The sequence below is a fragment of the Barbus barbus genome (genome assembly GCF_936440315.1).
Source record: "Barbus barbus genome assembly, chromosome: 2".
In the NCBI taxonomy this organism is placed as follows: Eukaryota; Metazoa; Chordata; class Actinopteri; order Cypriniformes; family Cyprinidae; genus Barbus; species Barbus barbus.
Window position 1 is genome coordinate 32,875,579 of NC_136730.1, and position 21,858 is coordinate 32,897,436.

At 37.4% G+C, this 21,858-nt stretch overlaps 1 protein-coding gene across 1 annotated transcript in view; it reads right to left on the reverse strand.

Moving 5' to 3' along the window:
* The window catches only part of LOC306843964 (recombining binding protein suppressor of hairless), a 51,366-nt gene extending 30,195 nt beyond the window's left edge, over window positions 1-21,171 (reverse strand). The window contains exon 1 of the mRNA XM_079375729.1: window positions 21,066-21,171. Within this exon, the coding sequence (XP_079231855.1) occupies window positions 21,066-21,085 (20 nt within the window). The 5' untranslated portion in view covers window positions 21,086-21,171. The remainder of the gene's footprint in view (window positions 1-21,065) is intronic.
* Window positions 21,172-21,858: the final 687 nt, after the last annotated feature.

Consider the following 21,858-nt stretch of genomic DNA (forward strand, 5'->3'; position numbering starts at 1 on the left):
TACATTTACATTAAGAATGAAATATTTTACTGCTCAATTTTTACTTTTATTGATCAGATAGTATATTAAATTCAGTTCAGTCTTACTGCAGTTGTTTTGGCATGAAAGTTCAGAGGACTGCTTGTTCAATCAGACAATTTAGGTTTCGAAATACTACAAGAAAAAAAAAAAACTATTGCGTTGAAGGAAAAACACACGCTCACTTTCACAACTTTTCCACTCCAAATGCGTAACTCATTTTGCATATAAGCAAAGGCCTGTTCCATGTGCAGGCAAGGTTATGGCCCATCGGTGGAAGAATCAGACACTGAAAGAGTTTTATATCTGAAGCATTGTGGTTAACATGGTGCACCTGTTATAAAACTGTGTTACATTCTGAACAAATGCCAGTATCAATATGTGCGTGCCACTTCCCTTAACTGACATACAGCAAGGCCTACTTGATATGTTTATGGCATTTGTGCAGGATAAATGAAAACAGGCAACTCATGCACTAAAAAAATAAAAAAAGTACACATAGTCTTCGGGTTATTCGTGTCTGGGTCTGATAAAGAAAAAAAAGACGACTTCTTCAAGCCAAAGAGACTTTAATTGGCTACAAGACCAAACATGAAGGCTGTGGAAGTCAATCAAATCGAGATCCCACCACATGTCAAGACGCTGGAAAAAGAGCCGTCACAAGAGAGTGCAGAGAGAGAGAGAGAGAGAGAGATGTGAAGTGTGAAGAAAATGTGAGTGATAAGAGAGAAAAAGAGACACAATTTCGACGAAAAACCACCAGCGTTTCCTTGAAGTCTTCCTACAGAGAGAGGAGTTAAAACGTGAGCATGTTCAGAGATGTGCAAGCACCATCCACTGAACAAGAGTCAATTCAAATAAACAAAACACTATCACAGTGATGTTTGTGAAACACCACTAATTCAACTCACTGAAACTCTACTCGACATGCCTCGAGTTAATAAGAGCACAAAACAATGACAGGATGCCCAGATTTTATTGTTTTGGAGCATATTTACGTTCATTTGATCCTGAGGAAAATATTAGGCTGAATGTGACTCAAGTGATGGCTATTCCGTTTCACTGGTATTATGAGGAAATGTTTTTTTCAGCTCGTAAAAAGAGAGTGATTAAAAAAAATGAAAAAAAGTACCCAGATTTCAGCTGGAGTCTTATCCTATTTACTCAGTGAGGTCATGCGGTAAGATAGCTCTCTCTCTCTCTCTCTCACCAGCTCTGGCACTATCTATCTGACTCGACCCGTGGCTGTTTCTTTGTATCCATCCTCATGGGACTGACAGACAGTTAAGAGCTTCACACACTTCAGAACCAAGACAGTAACTGACACACAGGATGCACTGAGCACCAATTCAAATCATTTACAGCTTTCAATAGCATTCCCCTGAGACGTGCTGATCGTAGGCCTGTGTCAAGACAAGATTTTTGAATAAAACAAACATATTATACTCTTTGGTTTACACAGAGGGTGGAAATGGTCATTAAAGGAATGGTTCACTTAAAAATTTAAATTTGCTAAAAAAACAAAAAAACAAACAAAACAAAAAACGTACTCATCCATTCAAATGTAAATTTGTTAGTTTCTTCATCGGATTAACTTTGGAAAAACTTTGCATTGCATTGCATGACTTGCTCACCAATGGATCCTCTGCTGTGAATGGCTGATAAAAACATTGCAATAACCCACAAGCATGACCATCAAGTTAACATCTTGTGAAGTGAAAACTTGAATGCTTGTAATAGACACAGATTTGATGTGAAAGCACAACAGGTGATGAACTTTTTTCACTGGAGTAACTGCTATTATTGAATATGGACTGGTATTTTGGCCAGAAGTGACCGTTTAAAGTTAAAATGACTTATTGATAAATGTATTTCCTTCAAACACACAGCTTTTCACTTCACAAAATATTAATTTACTGACTGTTACTTGTAATGTTTATCAGCTGTTTGAACTCTCATTCTGACGGCACCCATTCACTGCAGAGGATCCACTGGTGAGCAAGTAATGTGATCCTACATTTAATAAAATAAAAGAAAGAAAGAAATTCTACTGTATGATACCACCTCTTTAAAGTCATGATGAAATGAATTTAGGAACATCTTTACTTGCATATTATGGCATAAATCTGAGTGTAATGGATTACTGAATAAGACAAAAACCCATTTACTCAAACGCGCATGCATTTTCACTGCAAGATCATCATGTTATGACACTTTGGTTAAGAATTACGAATTAAAAGTAGTAAACATATGCATGGATGCATTTATAATATGCATGTACAAAATAAGAGTGAATTTTCATTTCATGCAGACTAATAATTGAGGAGGTGCGATGGGGCGGTGGGGGGATACAAGCAAAGCAAAAACCCTGTTAAGTTTAAGAAGAATTACGCTGGTGACATTTCCCCTTTCAAATGCCTGCAAGCGGAGCTCAATAGAGGAAAAGGAAGTGCTGTCAGAATTGTTTTTAATCTATTTTTCTGCATGTTATCCATTTTTTGCTTCCTTCCCTCCATCCTTCCGCTCCTTTCACTCGTGTCTGTTCCATGACAGCACACAAGTTCCTCTCTTCCTCAAGGTCGACTGAATCAATGAAGTAACACTCTCGCTCTGGTGTTAGTCGACTTACAAATGCATATGACATTTCTTCGGTCTGTGGTTTATTTAGCTTACGTTGCTTAAGTAAATGTGAGTCAAAAAGTGATTATTGTGTAACCTACATAGATAAGCTCAAAGGTGACCTATATTTCATAACAGCAAACAGAGGTGTGTTGTATGTTTACAGCGTAGGCACTTTACATCACTTTGATCTTGGAATATCAAACTCAACCTCGGTACCTACATTTTTTTTGCTATTTTCTAAAATAATGAAATAATCAGTCTGATCAAAAACATCTGATAATCGGATTTTCTTCCACTGTGAACACCACTAATACATTGTTAATACTGAACAAAAAACAAAAAACAAAAAACAAAAAAAACAATTTTGACAATAAAAAGAAAAAAAGTTCTTACATTGATAATCCAATTTAAATCAAACACATATTTTGGTAATATTTTACTTAAAGCCTTTATGTATAATGCATTATAAAAATAGTTTTAGTGCATTAATTAAGGCTTGTAATGCACCTTATATGCATTGTACAATCTCATGAATAATTCTAACCACAGTTAATACATTATCCCCCGGTTTCACAGACAAGGCTTGAGCCTAATCCCAGACTAAAATCTAAATCTGGGCTGTTTCAACTGAAAGAAATTTGCTCTGATTGATCTTAAAATATATCAGTGCCTTTACTTGGTCTCAAAATGCACACCGGTAATATTTTTCTAAGGCACGTTTATAAAAATTACTTAAATGTCCTAATTGAACTATGGCCTAATCCTGGCTTAGTCTAAACCCTTTCTGTGAAACCAGGCCTATAACATTATCGATTCATTGTTGCACTATGCATTTTAAATTTAGTTATAGTTATTCAAGAAGATATAATGCATTACATTGCACATTATGAATAATTATAATGCATTATACCCTTTCAATAACCCTTTATAATGCATTATACGTAAAGGCTTTAAGTAAAGTGTTACAAGGTTTTTTATTTTTTTTAAAGAAATTAATACTTCAAGGATTTGTTAAATTGATAACAAGGGATAGTAAAGACATTTATAATGTCTAATATTGCACAGCACAAAAAGACAAAAAACATCTTTCAGAAACATGTAAATAGTGGATAAATGAAACAATATAAATAAAAATCAATATGCAAATAGTATAATAAGCAAATTTGTTGATTTTCATATTAATATTATTTTTATATATAAAAAATATTATGTTTTAGCCATGTTTTTGATATGAAATTGGTATTATGAAAGGTGAAATTTTACAAACATGACATCCCTACTTTGATGGTATCTGACAGAGCCGCTGACTTAATGTATCTCAAGGTCATTAACCTTGGAGTCATGATAGGTGCCGACAAGCTAAGTGTCTTTATTAAGTAGTGCAAAAGTATTGACTCCCTGTTTTCCAAAAGGAAGTGAAGATGATGTAATGGTTTCATCAGCCAGAGCAGCAGGGAGGGTATTTCTTACATCAATACAGAGTAAATCAGTCCTCAAAGGGGATTTTAATTTAGACTCTGCAGGCGGCCACAGATTTCACTGCAGTATGATGGATGTGCCTAGAGCTAAATTTTCAGAGTAGGAAATGATAATTGACCACTAGAAACTAATACAAAAAAGGACACATTGTTCATCCGATCACAACAGAACATTATTTTAAAACAGCGGGCTAGATTTGTAAATAATTAGGCAATTCCCTTTTTCCAAAAGCATTATTCATTAAATCTGAAAAATCTTCCGCAAAACCTGTGGATTGTGCAGCCTAAAGACACACTGAGAGAGAAAACTCAAGATCAAGCTATGCTTGGAAATGTCTCATTTAGTAGATTGTTTTTGGACTTCCTCAGACAGCCTCATGACAGCATGAATGACAGCTGAGCATTTTTTCCCTTGTCTCTGAAAAAAACCACACACCACAGTGACAGAAATGGGAACTGAGATTCCTTAACCAACTGAAATCTACAGATGGGTGAATGTGTAAAACCTGAAGCAACAAATGCACGCAAACCAACACGTCTGTGGTTGAATTTTCAACATGATGTGGTTGGAAAAACAGAAAATAAATTACTTCCAATCAGATTCTGTCACAATCAACAGGGGATTTTTACATTTGCTCACCACATTTTTAGTGATCAGATAACCATCACGAAAAGACCAAGCGTCAATGACCTCCAATACTCGTTCGAAATCTGATCAAGAACAGTAGATCAGTTAAGTTTATGAGGCTGAGTGGAAATTAATGTGCAAACCCAATCAGATAGGAATCTGATCGATCAGGGCACATGACTTAACCAAGTCTTCTTACACACACACACACACACCCACACACACCCACTCACATGTCCATAAATAAAAGAATTAACTGTGGCACTTCTCTCAACAACCAGTACTGAGAAAACAACAGAACAAAACAACAGAACTGCTAAATGTTATCATTTAACTAAGAGCATTTCTCAGTTTTGTCTACTCCAAACATGTCATACTGATGTGCAAGGAGCAACTAACACGCTCAAACAAGCACACTGTAAATCACAGAACATGATGTTGTAACCACGTTTCTCAAGAGCATCGACCTTCTACAACATTCCACTTTCTCTCCCGCTTGTATCCTATTTGTTACTGATTTTATTTCTAAATGATTTGTGGTTTAACATCCATCCATTTCATCTGGTCCCTCTTGGAAGCTGGTCTAGCAATACTTCACATCTGACTGTTCCTCCTATTATGTCAAAGTTGGGCAAGAAAGTTCTTAGTTTGGTGTCTAACTAACTTTAAGTGAATTTTGTCTAAATACTATGCATCTAATTTCAACCGTTCTGTGCACAGCAAATTTATATTATACATTTTGAATTACAGAACTCAGTTTTATCTGACCAATGCACCTGTGGTTGACAAAAAAGAGAGAGAAAAAGAAACCGTAAATATCCCAAAAAGAGAAGAGTACAGCATATGACTGTGTTGACGGTATAAAAGTGTTTCTGGCACTCATCTCCCTAACAAAACAAGAGCAACAACTGTACATCGGTATGGGTAGCTGTAGGGCCACAGGCTGTGACATCATCAAAAACAGACGGGAGAGGATTAAAAGTGCAGATACCATTTCAACGCCTGCAGCATCGTCTAACTGATCACTGTTATCACTGCTCTATTCACAGTGTAGACGTGCATAGTTCAGGGGGGAAAAAAGAAAAAAAAAAGGAATAAGTCACAAGATGTGTATTCTGCAGTTCTTTATTAAAAGGTTGTGCAATGTGCGGAACTGGTAATAATAAAAACTAAATATTTTCTTTATGCACCTGAACTACCTTCAGAAAAAAAAAAAAACACTTAATGCTGAATTTACGTGAACTATGAACTATAAATATCAATGATGAAGTGTGTGATTTCAACTGTTTTCATATCGGTCTCCTCAAACACTCCTTCTAGTGCTAATGTACTTCCACCCCAAACTTACTGAATCTGTTAAGTCAAGTCAAACAAACAGGGCCACTTTTTTCTGAAAAGTACTGTGAGACTAAAGTGAGCTGTTTTATTATGTACTATGCATCTAGGGTTGGGAATCGAAAATCAATTCCAATTCCAGAATCAGATACTTCAGGTCTGGAATCAGATACTTGTTGTAAAATTGAAATTTCAATTCCACCTCTCAATTCCTGTGCATGTGCACATATTTTTTAGGTGGCGAAAATGAGCTTTTAAAAATGCATGGATCATTCAAAATTCAAGATATTTATTCAAAAGTAACGAAACAAGTAAATCTTGAGTGAGTAATTGAATCATTCCATTCATAAATTCCATGAGATTTTGTTTAGTTGATTTTTGTTCATGGTATTCAGCTGCAACTAAATGTTTTGCAAAAAGAGACAAAGAATAAATATATCTGATATCTAAATGTTTGACTGGGAATTGACAAGAATCGGAATTGGAATTTATCAAATTCAAACGACACCACACTATATGCATCCTCACTCTCTGTTGTAAACAAATATCAGCAGCTCAATAGTGTTCTTGGTCATTTCTCTCAATTCTTGGTTGAATTATTCTGGCTCCAACAAGTGGCTGAGCATAAAATTCCATGTCATCCACTTTCACATTGAAATCATCAGCATTGTAACGTTTACGTTGTGAGCTTTAAATGTTGGTACTACTAATGAAGGTGTGCACACGAGTTTTCACTTTATTGTAAAAAGAGCGTCAGTGAGCATACGTCACTACACTCTAGACAGTCATGAAAGCACAGAGGATCGTTTGCCCAGGCCGTGGATAATGTTGTAAATAATGTTCAGTTTCTTGCACAGACCGATTTTGTTCACTTCATAAGACCAATGTATCATGCAGGAGCTATAAGTATTAATTTGGTCTTGTTTGTATGTTTTTTTGACTATCCAAAACCAGCAGCCACAGACATGCAGTGTATGAAACGCAAAGGACAGCAGTTTCACCTAAAACTCTTAACTGTTCTACTGGTGAAGTCACATACATCTTGGATGGCCAGAGGAGAGTAAAGCAAACTTTCATTTATGGATGAACTATTCATTCAAGCAGCTAATGAATCAGAAGTCTCATACATTCACAGAAATGAGCTTACTACTGCGATGAAAAATAAGGTGGATAGTTAGATGGTTGGATGGTGCTATTCTGTTAAAATTAGACCTTTTTTTTTTTTAAATGTTACAGTTATAGTTATTGTTCTTGGAGTGAACAGCCTTTTCAGTAGAATATAGCTGGGATAGGAGAAACCGAGACAAAAATCGCACACTTCACCTTTAAGAAAATGTATTCCTCTCTTAAAAAGCTAGCGAGCACTAACCACAGTAATGATTCATCTTTCACATCTAATTTATCTGAAATGTGTATATGTGTGTGTGTGTGTCCTGTCTATCACAAGGTCCCTGCAGGGAAGACAGATAGATTTCTCAGATCTAAACCCTGCGACTACCTTTACATTTCTTCTTATTGAGAAATACCATCTTCCTGAAGTCACAGCAAGAATAGTCACACCAGACCAGCGCCACTGGACAACCTTGTGTGCCAGTAGGACCAGAGGCAAACAACCCCGTCTACAGAGCTCTGACACCCAATACTTTCACCACAGAACCTGGCAATACATTAAAACTATACACACAATCCTGTCTCATCTGAATTCATTTCCACTCTTCATTTTCAATTGAACACGCACCCTGCTACAATTTGATGCCACATGCTGAAATAAATATGACGAAGACCGAAGCATAATACCAGTGGTGTACCACAGCCCAACGGCGAAACATTAGCCGAATCAGCACAGCACGTTGTGAATCATCTCCGTTCAGTGTCTGCTTGGGTCCTTCCTCTATGAAGACCAGCTGCAAGCCAGTTTGAACATATGGATTAACTTTACCTTTTATGGCGGCACCAAGCATTAGTTCATTCAGAATTAATGTACTGTTAACAGAGTTAGCCATGAGCAAGAAGTTAGTTAACGCTCAATTGAGGCTTTGATTTCCTTTCTACCAAGTCATTACAAGATACGGAGAGCTGAAAGATATTAACTTGCGGAAGTCATCTGAGTCGAGTTAGCGGTTACCTCAAATTACCGAATTATGCTGACCTTTTGACAGCACCTAACAGCGAGCCGAGGGCTTTCCTAAATCATTCAGTATGTGCTTCTTGTGCTAGACTACAACATTTGGCGAAACTTGTCGCAGGGAGAGGCCCGAGCTGTGCCAACACGTATCGGCCCAGGAGCCAACCATCATATTAGTGAGGATACGAGACTCTGAACAAACACTCTCACAATCCTCCCTGTTTGCCAAGCCTCCGAGGAAATCTGGATTGCACATAAAGAAAGAGAGGGAATGGCAGAAGAAATCCAAGACTAAATGAGAATGAGAGAGGAAATGACAGGAAAGATCTAAAAAAGGGTTAACGGTGGTAAAACTGAACGACTGACCGTCAGTAAGCCAAACCCAACCATATGCTTTCCTTTAGTTGCTTCATATATACAGGAATAAAGTTCTCTTTGGTGGGACCAGTTCATCTGATTAATGTTATTTTGTCTGGGCAAAGCTGGCTTATACTGGGCAGTGTGGCAAGTGCCATGACTGGATAAGATCAATTTGACATGTGGCTGATCCGTTTGGAAGAATGCTGTGGTCAGCTCTGAAAACGGCTCATTAATTGATGGGTCAATAAGTGTCCACGATGAAGAAATGGAAAAATGTTTTTAAAAAACTCATTTAAAACATGTGTCAAGTTCCTAGAAATGTATGCTTTGTGTTTGTATGTTTCATATCGTTTTGAAAAACATTCAACATAATGATTAAAAAACATGTCGTGGTGAGAATATCACCAAAAATATAACACTTTCCATGCAGCGTGTATGTATGTGTGTGTGTGTTTTTGTTTTTATATACCGGTGGGGACTTAAACCTGAATACACACAGACTCATGGGGACTTGTGTCATGGTGGGGACCTAAATTGAGGTAAAGAAGCTTATAAATCACACAGAATGTTTGTTTTTTGAAAATCTAAAAATGCAAACAATTTCCTGTGAGGGCTAAGTTTAGGTGTAGGGCAATAGACTATACGGTCTGTACAGTAGAAAAACCATTACGCCTATGAGAGTCCCCACAAGGATAGTGAAACAAGTGTGTGTGTGTGTGCGCGTGTGTGTAGGCCTACACACACTTTTGTTTTTTTTTTATATGCACCATCATTGCACCACAAAACATTTTACAACCTGAATATATACTTATAAACCTTGACTTATAGTCATGAGGGTCTGCAGGGGTATCATTTCCTGTTTTTTGTTTTGTTTTCTGCGAGTTGGTTGTACTAATTAATTTTGATGTTTCACCACATGATTTGGTGGACAAAAGTTTTCCAAAGCAGATTTGTTAAAATATTTTATAATTAATAAACACATTATTTTATATATATTATGAATCAGATATAAAAGAAGAGGTGTGTTCATGTCATTTCATATGTAAATTTCATTGTCTTGTGTATTTATATTGTATTAGTGTATTCAAAAATAAATTAATAAATAGCCTAGAGCAAAAAAAATGTGTGTATAATTTCACTAATCATTCACTGATCTGTCATGATTCAGTCATACTTATGTACCTCCAAATCCAAAAGACTTTGGTTAATCATGGAACCAAAAAAAAAATGTATGTGCATTTATATGTGAAGTTTTGGTTTCTTGTACTTTCAGTGGAGGGACAGAAACCTTTGAGGTTTCAAAAAAATATCCTAATTATCTTAAATAATATATTAAATCTTGCATAGTTGTTCAGACACTAAATATTACATTCTGGGAGTCACACATGACATTTTCTAACCTTGTCTTAAAATTTAAATGATTAAATTATCTGATGACTTACTGACCTCAACAAACATGCTCAAAGAGCTGCATTCAAAAAAAAAAAAGTTGCATCACATCACTGGTCCATTTAATAGGACATTTGGCTGATCCGTTTGGAACAATCCTGAGGTCAATCTGAAAATGCCTCATTTAATTGATAAGTCTCTGGCATCACTCAACCTTACGATGTTACATAATCAAAGTAGCAAGTAGAGGAGATCAAGTCATAAGCGGGACCCTATTTTAAGAGAAGGGCGCTATTGAGACGTGGCCCTAATGCCTGCCCTTAAACGCCCCTGCCAATAACACAAGGGAGGGGCATTCTGGAAGAGGGACAGCTCTGGTTTGGTTGTTAGGATGGGCCAAGTTGGGTCGCCTCAGGCAAGGCACATATGGCTGAGCCCAGAACGCCAGCTTTTTCTTTGACATGGGGATATTTTAATGACAGGGAAGGAGTCAAAGAAAACTTTCTCCCTCTCTCTCGCTCTGACCACTTCCAACATCAAGCAGAGCCCATAGAATCTCCATATGGGACTTTCTGGAGAGCCGTTTCGCAGCTGGCCGTTCGCCTAAAACAATTGTTCAGGCTCATGCGTGCACACACACACACACACAGTCATCTCCACATGTGTACACTTTTAGTTCATCTTAGACACACCAGAAGGGGGAAAAAAAACAACAACATCCCCTTAAATGTCTGGCAGAGATGGTCTAGTTTGCCTCATGCTTCAACCAGAGCTAAAACGACATTGACGTCCTATCGGTATTGAGTCACAATGTATTTCCACCTTAGACGCACACTGGAGGTTTTCTGACTGGCAGCTGTATGCTGGTGTTCACATTCAGGATGTGAGCTTGTGCAAATACTGTGCTTGCTCTGCCATGTAACGCTGGATTGGTTTTAATCCGAGTCCCGCAACTAGCTGAAAGAAAATCACAGGCCTTACTCATCACTTAGTGAAAGCTTTTCAGCCAAAGTAACTCTAACTGCAGGGGCCTAAAACCCCGGAACAACCTGAGGTTAAGTGTCTACCTCCAAAAAATATTTACAATGCAGGAAAGCAAAGAGCTTTCCAATTCAGGGTTACCCTAACCTGGGACTGAACCAGTGACCTTTCTTACTCGTGTTTCTTAGTCATTGGGACTATAGTTTCCTCTTTAAAACATGGAAGTATCTAAAATGTCAGTTCTTCTTCATATGATAGCTCTAGTTTTCATTCTGACCGGTGACAAGTGGACAGGATAGTGCATTAAGGGGTAAAATAAGAATTAGGACATAACACATAGCCTCAAAATAGGAACTGATCTGCTTGTGGCACTGAGAGACTAACCTGACACTATATTCTTATGATGTGATTTAAAGAAAAAGTCTGTCACAACCGAAAGGGATAGTTTATCCAAAAATACAAATTCTGTCATCATTTACTCACCTACATCTTGTTCCAAAATTGTATGAATTACTTTCTTCTGCTGAATACAAATGGTTCATGTGTCAATGGCTACCAGCAAAAATGTTGGTTATCAACATTCTTCAAAATATCTTCTTTTGTGCTCAACAGAAGAAAGAAACTCATACAGGTTTGGAACAGCTTCAGGGTGAGTAAATGATGACTATTTTCATTTTTGGGTGAACCACCCCATGTGACGATCGTCATAATCAAAAAGACTATGTGGTCACAATTATGAATATAGGACTGCTGATATAAACTTGCATTTTATATGTACAGTAAGCACAATAATTGCAACATATGGTTAGAAAGTATGAAGCTTGCGGTGTGAGAACACCAGTCCATCAGTCAAATCCGAAGCAAGACACAACCCATAGCAGCGCGTTATGACTTAGATAGTCTGACGGCAGATAAAAGTAAATGATAATTGGATGAGAGATCATTAAAAAAGTTCATCAAATACACTGACCACAGAAGCTCAAACGTGTGTGACGCGGTAGCACAAACATCACTGGATCTCACGTGCCACACATGCACTGTTCATCTTGTTTTGCTTTTAATGAGTGTCTTTTTTTATGGCGGTTGGCAAACACACTTAAAGGCACATAATGAACTCCTACTGCACGACACCGGCATGCCAGCTGACGTAAAATAAGAATCGGGTTTAGGAAAGATGATACCGATCAGTTAAAAAAAAAAGCTTGATTGGCCCCAATCCCGATCCTTGAGACATCCCTAATAAAATGGAATTTATTCTAGTGATGGCAGAGCTGAATTTCCAGCAGCCATTGCTCTAGTCTTCAGTGTCACAAGATTCTTCTGAAATCTTTCTACTAATTTGGTGATTAAGAAACTTTTCTTCTTATTATAATTGTTGAAAAAAAGAAAGTTTAAAAGAACAGCATTTATTTGAAACATTTAACACGATAAAAAACACGATCAATTTAATACATCCTTGCTGAATAAAAGTATTAATGTCTTTAACAAATCAATCAATGAATCTATCTATCTTACTGACCCCAAACATTTAAAGAGCAGTGTACATAGATTTTGAAAAGCCATAGTCAGTCTAGACCAGGGTTCGTCAAATCTTTCCCAGGAGGGCCAATCTGCTGCAAAGTTTAGCTCCAACCCTGATCGAACTCCCCTACCTGTGATTTTCTAATGATCTTGAAGACTCTGATTAGCATGCTCAGGTGTGTTTGATTAGGGTTAGAGCTAAACTCTGAAGGAGTGGGCCAGATTTGAGGATGCCTGGTCTAGACTGTTATAAAAACCTATTAGTGACAGTGACAGCAACCTTGTGACCTCCAGCGATGAAATCATTGTGATAGTCAAAACATAACCACAGTTTTGTTTGTTTTTAAAAACATACGTGTCCAAAATAATTGGTTAATCTGTGATTTTACCTTATGCAACAGGGTCAGAAGTTAATAGTAGGGTCACTGGATCCAGTAAAGCACTAATGACATCAGACTGTGTGGTGATATTCTGCGAGCATTTTGCATCTTCAGCTGAAGACTTGTGACTGCTGAGCTGTCGGCTGAGCAACACAATCGTTGTTTCCAAAGACAGATGTGAAAAGAAAAAAAAAAACTGACCTTAAGCTCACTTGTGATCTGTAGCTGGGTGAGGGGTTACAAGGTCCAATAGACAGGAAGGAGGTGATGTGTTGCCTACACATGACAGCTCTAACTCACTGTCTGGTTTCTCTGCGTGGTTGTATCAACAGAGGAAATGCACACATTCAGAGCTACTCTTTGTTCCTCTTTCATCTTTCTAGCTCTCTCTTTCCTTTATTCAATTCCAAATGTGACTGAAGGAACTCTTGAAGGGGACAATCCCGCCAAATGTCACATACATCAATCCGTCCTCCCTGACCTCATCTAACAAACAAATATCCAAACATATCTATAAAAAAAGATAAAGATGAATAAATAGAGATATTATCTTATGTCTTTTTCTTCATGTCACTAAATTATTTTGTTGGGATGCTCCATAATGATCTTTTCTATGCAGATAACGACATTAAATAATTCAACTGCAGTGGCTTTAGAAAGTATTTAAACTAAAATCTACCAACTTGACAAAATAGCTCACATTTTACAATGCATGGCGATCTGACCAATTACTGTTTTTCCTTTTGAAGATAAATTGTAAGTATTTGTAATATATTCAGAAAAAAGCCATAACAGAGGTCAACAAACCAGTGACCCAACTTTTAACAAAACAGCATCTTAACTACACAATATTAATAGTGCAAGTGGGTAAAAAAAAACTAACAAACACTGCAATGGCAAAAGAAAATCCAGCTGATGCATATGTAGAACCAACAAACAAAACATTTTAAATACTGCAGACAAATTCTGAGAAAGCATCCTCTGTAAACATGCATTGCATTTTTGCTTATTTAATGAGACACAAACAGGAAATGGCATATCCTCACTTACAGCAGATGGTCCCAATTAAATCTAACCATAACACAAGATGGCGTGTCACTTACACTTATTTTCAAAAATGACATGATTTAGGCTTAGGTTTACGTGCACATACAAACAAACACTACCTGTGTGTCAATAATAGCCTAATAATTGCTTTTTCCCCACTTTGGCCACTGATATATTATACATTAGCCTACTTATTATATTTATCTTTTTGATCATCAACATCTGGAAGTACTGAAGAATTGACTACTCTGTCAAGCAAAGGTTGGGTTTCTAAAGGAATGACATAGCAAGGTCATCCAGACCTTGCTATGTCATTCTTGTGCAGTCGACTTCCCAAGTGCCAACCACTTCAAGTGTCTCGTCATCCACCTCAGATCCCTGAGGAACAGCGCTTAGCAGCCTAATAGATGTCCTTGTCCTGGAGAGATGCTGACCAGACTATGCTGCACAGACTCTCTAAGTAGCAGTAGTCTCCCTCTGAACAAAAGAAAAGACCCGAGTAGTAGTGGAACAAAAATCCACACAGAAATTTGATGAACAGCTTATTAAATCTTTTTTTCTCCCTTTCTTCTCAAATGGTGGATCAAGATATGTATTTGCCCTCTATATGGTGAAATAGGAAGATAAATATTATGAATTCACACATGTAAGTTTTGGCAGACACCAAGTTTTGGTGTTAGTAAGTTTTAAAGAAATGAATAGGCTACTTTTATTCAGCAAGGATACATTATACTGAACAGAAGTGGCAGTAAAGACTTTTACATTGTTAAAAAGAATCTATTTCAAATAAATGATGTTCTTTTAAACTTTCTACCCATCAAATCATCAAAAAAGTAACCATTTTTCCCACCAAGCACCACAACTGATTTTAACATTGCTAATAATAAAAATGATGAGTGACAAATCAGAATATTATGATTTCTGAAGACTGGAGAAATGGCTGCTGAAAATTCAGCTTTGTAATCACGGGAGAAAATAAATAAAAAAAACAATAAATAAAAAAAATTATTGTAACATTTCAAAATATTACTGTTTTACTGTATTAATCATCAAATAAATGCAGCCTTAATAAATTAGCATACATATTACTAGAATATTAACCATTTATTAGTAGTAATTAAGCACAATGCCTTATTCTACATCCCTAATCCTACCAAATACCTAAACTTAACAACTACATTACTAACTATAAGCAGCAAATTGGGAATTTATTGAGGGAAAAGTCGTAGTTAAACTAGTTCTAAAGTTCTAAAATAGTTCAAAAAAAATTTTTTTTATATACAACCAAAACATAGGCCTATATATAAATTACTTATCAAAAGAAATCTACTAAATAGCAGACCAAAATGCTATTTTCTTTTTGGGGGCTACAAGTTCCTACACATTCAAGAAAATCTGAAATGTATCAACAAAACGTCACTGTCGCTGTGTTCAATTACAGGGCACAATTCAATTAAGGGCTCTTAAAAACAGCTGGGCCACTAGAGAGTAAACACTGTCAATCAGTCACTCCACAGCGCTGAGGTCCTTCCCCGAGCCAAAACAAACAATTCATCAACGTGGGGCCATTTTCCTGTCATGGACAATCAGAGTTTTTTTCTGTCTAGCTTTGTTTCTTTTTCATACACAGGTTCACAGGTTCCCAGACACATTCAAGCGCACTTCACTGGTGAGAAATATGATTTTTTTTCAGCAAATCCTGGTACATTTAGTCAGAAATCAAATACGAAACAGTCAAGGCGATCACTTCCATGTTTTCTGAATGAAACATCCTGGATGTTTGAAAAAGGAAAAAAAAACTGCTGACAGTGAAGAAAGCAAAGTTCCCTTGGCTATGCTGTAATCACAACCAACCGGCCAGTGCAAGAATGAGGAAATTCAAGAATAAAAGGGCACCACAAACACCATTGCACTCTCGGGCTCTCTTTACCTCATACATAATCCATGCCAAGGCAAACACAATGGGGGATTGGCTTTTTTTTTTACCCAGTTTTTCATAAAACCACCACAGCAATTTTTGGGCTCTGTATGATAATGCCATTTTGATCCCCCAAAGACAAAACTAAGACCATTTAAAACATTCCAAGCTCACACAAGTAAATAACATTTCTTGTTCTCCTACCAGGAGCTTGCCAATGAAATCAAGATCCTTTCTGGCAAGGAGATAAGCTTCTTACGAATGATATATCCGTAAGGCAACTGACCAGTCCATCAAGAAAGAAAGTTTCCAATGGTTTGAAACAATTCCCAAGTTCAATCTAACCCTTCTAAGCTATTCATTTGGAATGTACTCTCCAGCTGGTGGGGTCTTCAGAGAGCTCAAACAACAAAAGTGTTTCTTTATTTTAAACAAATGTAATTTTACTCAGTCTATTAATGTCTATACTCTACATTTATGTAGTTTTGGGAGGATTTGTGGTATTTTTTTTCATTAAAAAAAAATATATTCATGTAAAAATCACTTTTAAAAAGACCCACATTTCTAACTTTCATTCATGGAGATAACATGGGCCAATGTGCCATGGTTTAGTGGGAAATTGTTTCCATTTACTTGAAAACAAACACTTCTAACATTTAAAATTTCAATAAAAATTCTAAATTTCAACTACAGCCGCCACATGGCTCTTGAGCATTTCTCAATGTCTCATTTGCACATAGATACAGATCTTTTCACAAGTTTTTTATTTAGATTCGTGTGAAAACATTCTAAAATCATTATTAATAAAAATAACTGTCAAGGTTTAGCACCAGTATAATTTTTTGCAATTATTACACAATTACAGTCAAATATGGGTGTTATATTTGTGTGTGTGTGTGTGTGCATTTGTTCCCCATCGTGGATGTGTTGTGGTGTCCCTTCATCACTTCAGTGTGTGTTCTTCATTGTAGCCGATTTCTTTTTGACAAATTATATAAGAGGGAACCTCTCATGTTATATCACTTTTTCATTTCTCATGAGTGGGTTTTGGGGCTTTGGGTTGTATGCATTGTGGATGTGAGAATAGGGTTGACACTTTATTTGTGTGTATTTTGTGTTCTGCATTGTGGCTGATTTAGTGATGTTTTTTTTGACAAATTAAAAAGAATAAGCAATGATTTTATTGTTTCCAAATCCATTTCAATGGGGTCTCCAAAGACCCCAAACATCCTGAGTGCAACTTTATTTTTCACACTACCATGCAACTAGATATCATTCAAAGTTATCTTTTGTTTGTAAAGCTAGCAAGTGTTGACATCACAGTCTCATGTCATTTAGATGACTTTTTTTTTTTTAATTCACCAAACGTCATTTGTGTTCATGAATAGTGTCCCGAATAGCTTTGAAGTGTTAAACTGACAGCAAATCTTTTTTCCACAGTCATCAGAAAGCATATAACGGTCACTGAATGCAACTCATGGCAAAGGACCAGAACTGATGCTGGGTGCCATGCAGACTCTGAGCCAAGCTAAATGACTTAGAAATTTGCCGTTTCATCCTCTAAGCTGGTGTGACCGTTGAGGAAAGCCCCAACAGTCTTAGCCACCTCAAATGACCGCATTTTAAATCAACATTGGGCTTCGATGATTTTCTATTTCAAATAGATGTGAGAACACATGAAATATGCACGGGTGGTTGTCGCAAATAAAATCCAGACAAAAAAAAATGATGCAACAGGCAAGTTTATTACACTAAGCAGAGAACTTCCTTTTTTCTTTCTTTATACATACGGCTTCGACCAACCAATAATTTTAGGTTAGACTTAGACCACAATAATGATGGCAACTCTGCAAGGTGAGAAAAACAAGCGCCATCCAGCCGAGGTAGCAACAACAAGCCTCTCTTGATTGGCTTACCTTTGCTCAAACAAGACAGGAAGCAAGAGCAGCAGGATGAGACAGCATGCATGGTCTCTTTTATGCTACACACCGTCTCATTTCTCCTCAGACAGGTCACCGAACGCACCTCCGCTCTTCTCTTCTAACCCCTTTGCTTTTTCTGAGCAATGCAGAGAGTCTTGCCTGCATAATGGGTATTAGGGCAGGAGAGACGCCTCAGGGGAACGGTTCTTTCACGCACACACGCCTACCTGTGTATCAAGGCACACACCTTTCATTGTCCCAAGCGGACAGACTTTATTGTGTCATTATGCACAACAGAAAAGGGCTACACTCCAAGTCTACGACGCATATGCTTTAGCAAAAAAGAACAGACGGAGAAATTGGTCTGTGTAATGTTAAATAAAATGTCCTTCCCCTGGAGCACGATACAGGCTGCATTGTGCTGGAGGTGATTCATGCCTTCATCATTCAAGGTGATGCTGGGATTGTTTTTCCTCCACACACTAGAAATCTTTCTTAAACCAAGGAACTGATAAATAGTTTTGTATGAGCACCACAGTAACCTTTCCAAAAGCAATAAAAATACCACCAACAATTTCAGAAATATATCCCTCAAAACAATGCTATATTATCAGTGACATAATGGTATTTTTGCCCTATTATTATTTCTGAACAATCAACTTGGATGCACCTTAAAAATATAAGACAAGATATATATCTTAAATAGATAAGATAAACATATATTTAAGATAGATAGATAGATAGATAGATAGATAGATAGATAGATAGATAGATAGATAGATAGATAGATAGATAGATCTCCTAAAAATCCATAATTACACTCATATGTATTAAAGTTGTAAGGAAAATACATTAATGGATGGTTACAACACACTATATTTAACCAATTATTTTTCTCTCGTCCAATCGAAACTGTTTGAAGGAGATACACTGAGGCGAATGTTGATGCCAGGTGTAAACAGTGATTTAGAAGGATCACTCATGCTTTACACTGAACGAACAACCCCTTGTGTTTGCACACCGGACTCTCGGCCATTAGGCAAGCACCAGCCTCACATGAGAAGCCCAAGATTTATTGGGTCAACCAGGGTGCAATGCACAAAAGACTGCAGTGAACTGTAAAAGGCCAGCCACACTCTAATCGCTCCAGCCACTGGCATGATGATGCCCTCACACATGCTAACAATCATGCCATCTCTAATTTCATTGGTGGACATCAGCTGGACAGGTGGCCAGTCAACCAGTCGTTGGCTTCCATGTCAAAACAGCGGCAGCTCAGGTCCGCTGGAAAGCCCCCAAATAAACAGTCTGCCACCACCCCCACCCCTCGCCAAAAAAAGGAAGAGAGAAAAAAAAATTGTGTGCAAAGATGATGAAATGTATCAGAGACTCTTTCTATTTATGTATGAATTTCATCAAAAGCATAAAATCTTACTGTGCACTTCATGTATTTCATCATTCTAAAACATAATTGACAGGACCTTTGGTGGTTATAATTTTATTTTATTTTCAAAATGTATTAAATGTACCTAAATAACATTGTTCTACATTAATAACCTTAGTACAATTACAGCATAAGAATAAAAGCAATAATAATGAATGATTTATTTAATAAATTAATAAAAAACAACAAAACTGAAGAACTGATCAGCCATGATAGAATTTGAGATATCTATTAATGCGTCTACTTTCTGCACCAAGTGTCAGAATTGCAAAACAAAATAATAATGACTGTTTTCAAACAAGTTTCCCAAATACTCCCCCATCTGTCATTCAAATACACATCATTGCCAACACTGCTGTCTCAGGCTAGACGAGAAGTTTAAACAAACAGAATATTGTTTTGAAAATGACACACCGTTCATACTTTTCAGGGAAATGAACAAAGGTTAAAGGGCTGCTCATACCAAAGACTAAAAGTTTTATGATGGAATAAAAAGCTTTTAAAATCATGCTAATTATATGACAACAGAAAAGTCCAAGCAGAACAGTATCACACAACAAAGTCACTTTTAGACTGATTTTTTTCCCCCCCAGCTTATGAACCATAAAAACTTTGAGAGCTAATCAGAATCCACACAACTTTAAAGAGCTTGAACATGTAGGCAGACGACAAAACTGTAGCGTACACTTAAAATACACAGAACATTATTGTCCATTTACCCATTTATTGTTATTTTGGTAAGACTACTCTTTATTTATAGTTGACTCTGTCAATTTAAGTGGGGCAGAGGTCAATATTTTTGTGCGATTAGAGAAAAAAAAAATATTAAGGTGACTTCTAAGTCGGTTCTTTTAATGAATCGTTCAAAAAGACTCAACTGCTCTGATTCAGTAAAGGATTCTTTGGACTGATTCACTCTGTCACTGATAAACTACAAGTTATTAAAGTGGTGTACATCACAAAACGACATAACTGTAACTTAAATACGCTTTATTACTGACTTGTTCATATGTCGCTGCGTAGTTAAGTATTTGCAAAATGTGTGTAATAATATTTAATTGAATTACATAAACGTTTTAGTATATTGTTATTCTATTTAATAATTTGGGGGTGGACGGGATATCCACGCTATTCTGTTGAAACACTGCCATAATCACACATCGTTCAGCCCAAGAGTGGCACAAGCAAAGCTCTGCCGTGCTAGAAATTCATTCGAGAAAGGCTCCGATTCCTAAACGTTGCCATGCTTCTTTTTTCCAGTCGGGGAGCTTTAATGTCCTTAGTTGCACTTGCCATTAAATAATCATTCGTCTGCACCGAGTGAGCGACAGCAGAGCCAGCGGCACTGTTTAGTAAACAACACTTCACAATAGAGCACATTTCCCCGCAGACAATCAATAAAACACATCTGACCACCGACAGAGCAACAAAAGCACACATTGAGATGGGAGGTGTTTTCCACTCCAATCCCAAACGAAACAAAGCCACTGTACTGCATTACTATAACCACACAATGTGCCTCTTCACCATGTGTACCAGGGACAATCCGTTAATGGGGTTTCCCTATACAGAGATGTTGTTTATTTGGTGTTTTCAAAAAATTCCAATTATATTTTGGGATATTGCGTAGTTAGAAAGTCAATACAAAACGGTCTGGCTGGCCCTCAGCTCCCCATGCAAGCACACCGCGATGGGCTCAATGCAACACGCGCACTACATTCAAAATATAAAAACACGTGCTCTTATGAAGAAGCTGAGCACAGAAATTCACAATACACAGTCGGCACACGTGCAAAATGGAAAAGAAACCCGCCATCTTTTCATTAAACCCGTTCAAATATGAGAAAGTGTGTGAGAGCAGCTGAACTCCTGCAGCAGTCCTGAATCTCAGACTTACCCTGTCACAACAGGCGCCATCTTCCACAAACTCTCACCAAAACTCCAAGACTCGCGAGATCCTCTCTCTCAGACCCTACCAGCCGCCGAGACAACAGAAGCAGACTGGAGACTGAAGGAGCGAGGGAGAGAGAGAAAGGGGCGGGTGACGAGGACAGAGCAAGGGGGCAGGGTGAGTGAAAGAAAAGGGCAGACACCACAACAACAGGCGTGGGAAACTCTTCTGATCTCGCGAGAGGAGGAAAACTCTCACCATACAGCTGAGTGAGCGAGGCTCGTGGTATCGCGAGATTGGTGCGAAGCGCCGGGGATGGATGTTATACAGTCCTGAAACCCGCTCATAAATAACCTCCACAGGCGGAATTGGCAAGACATTTTGACGTTGAAGCTTGAGATTTCCCAGGCTCCGGTCTGATAAGGTTTGCTCACGAGATAGTTATGGAGCTTGTTATTAAACCATTAAAATGACTGTAATGTGCAGAAATACAGTCACATACATAATAGGCTACATAGAGAAACCTTTACATTGCAATCGTGACTTCTGTGTTCACCCCAAAATTAAAATTCTTATAATTTCCTCAATTTATTGTCTTTTCCGTAATGACTTTCTTTCATGGAATAGCTAGCAGAATGTCCATGCTGCTCTTTTACATGCAGTGGAAGTAAATAGTAACCATGGTTGTAAAGAAAAATGTACAGTGATTGGCAGCCTAAGGGTGTATTCACACCGGGAATGTCAGCTAGTTCACTTGCTTTGGTCTGGACCAAATACAATGTTGATCTTTTTTGTTTGG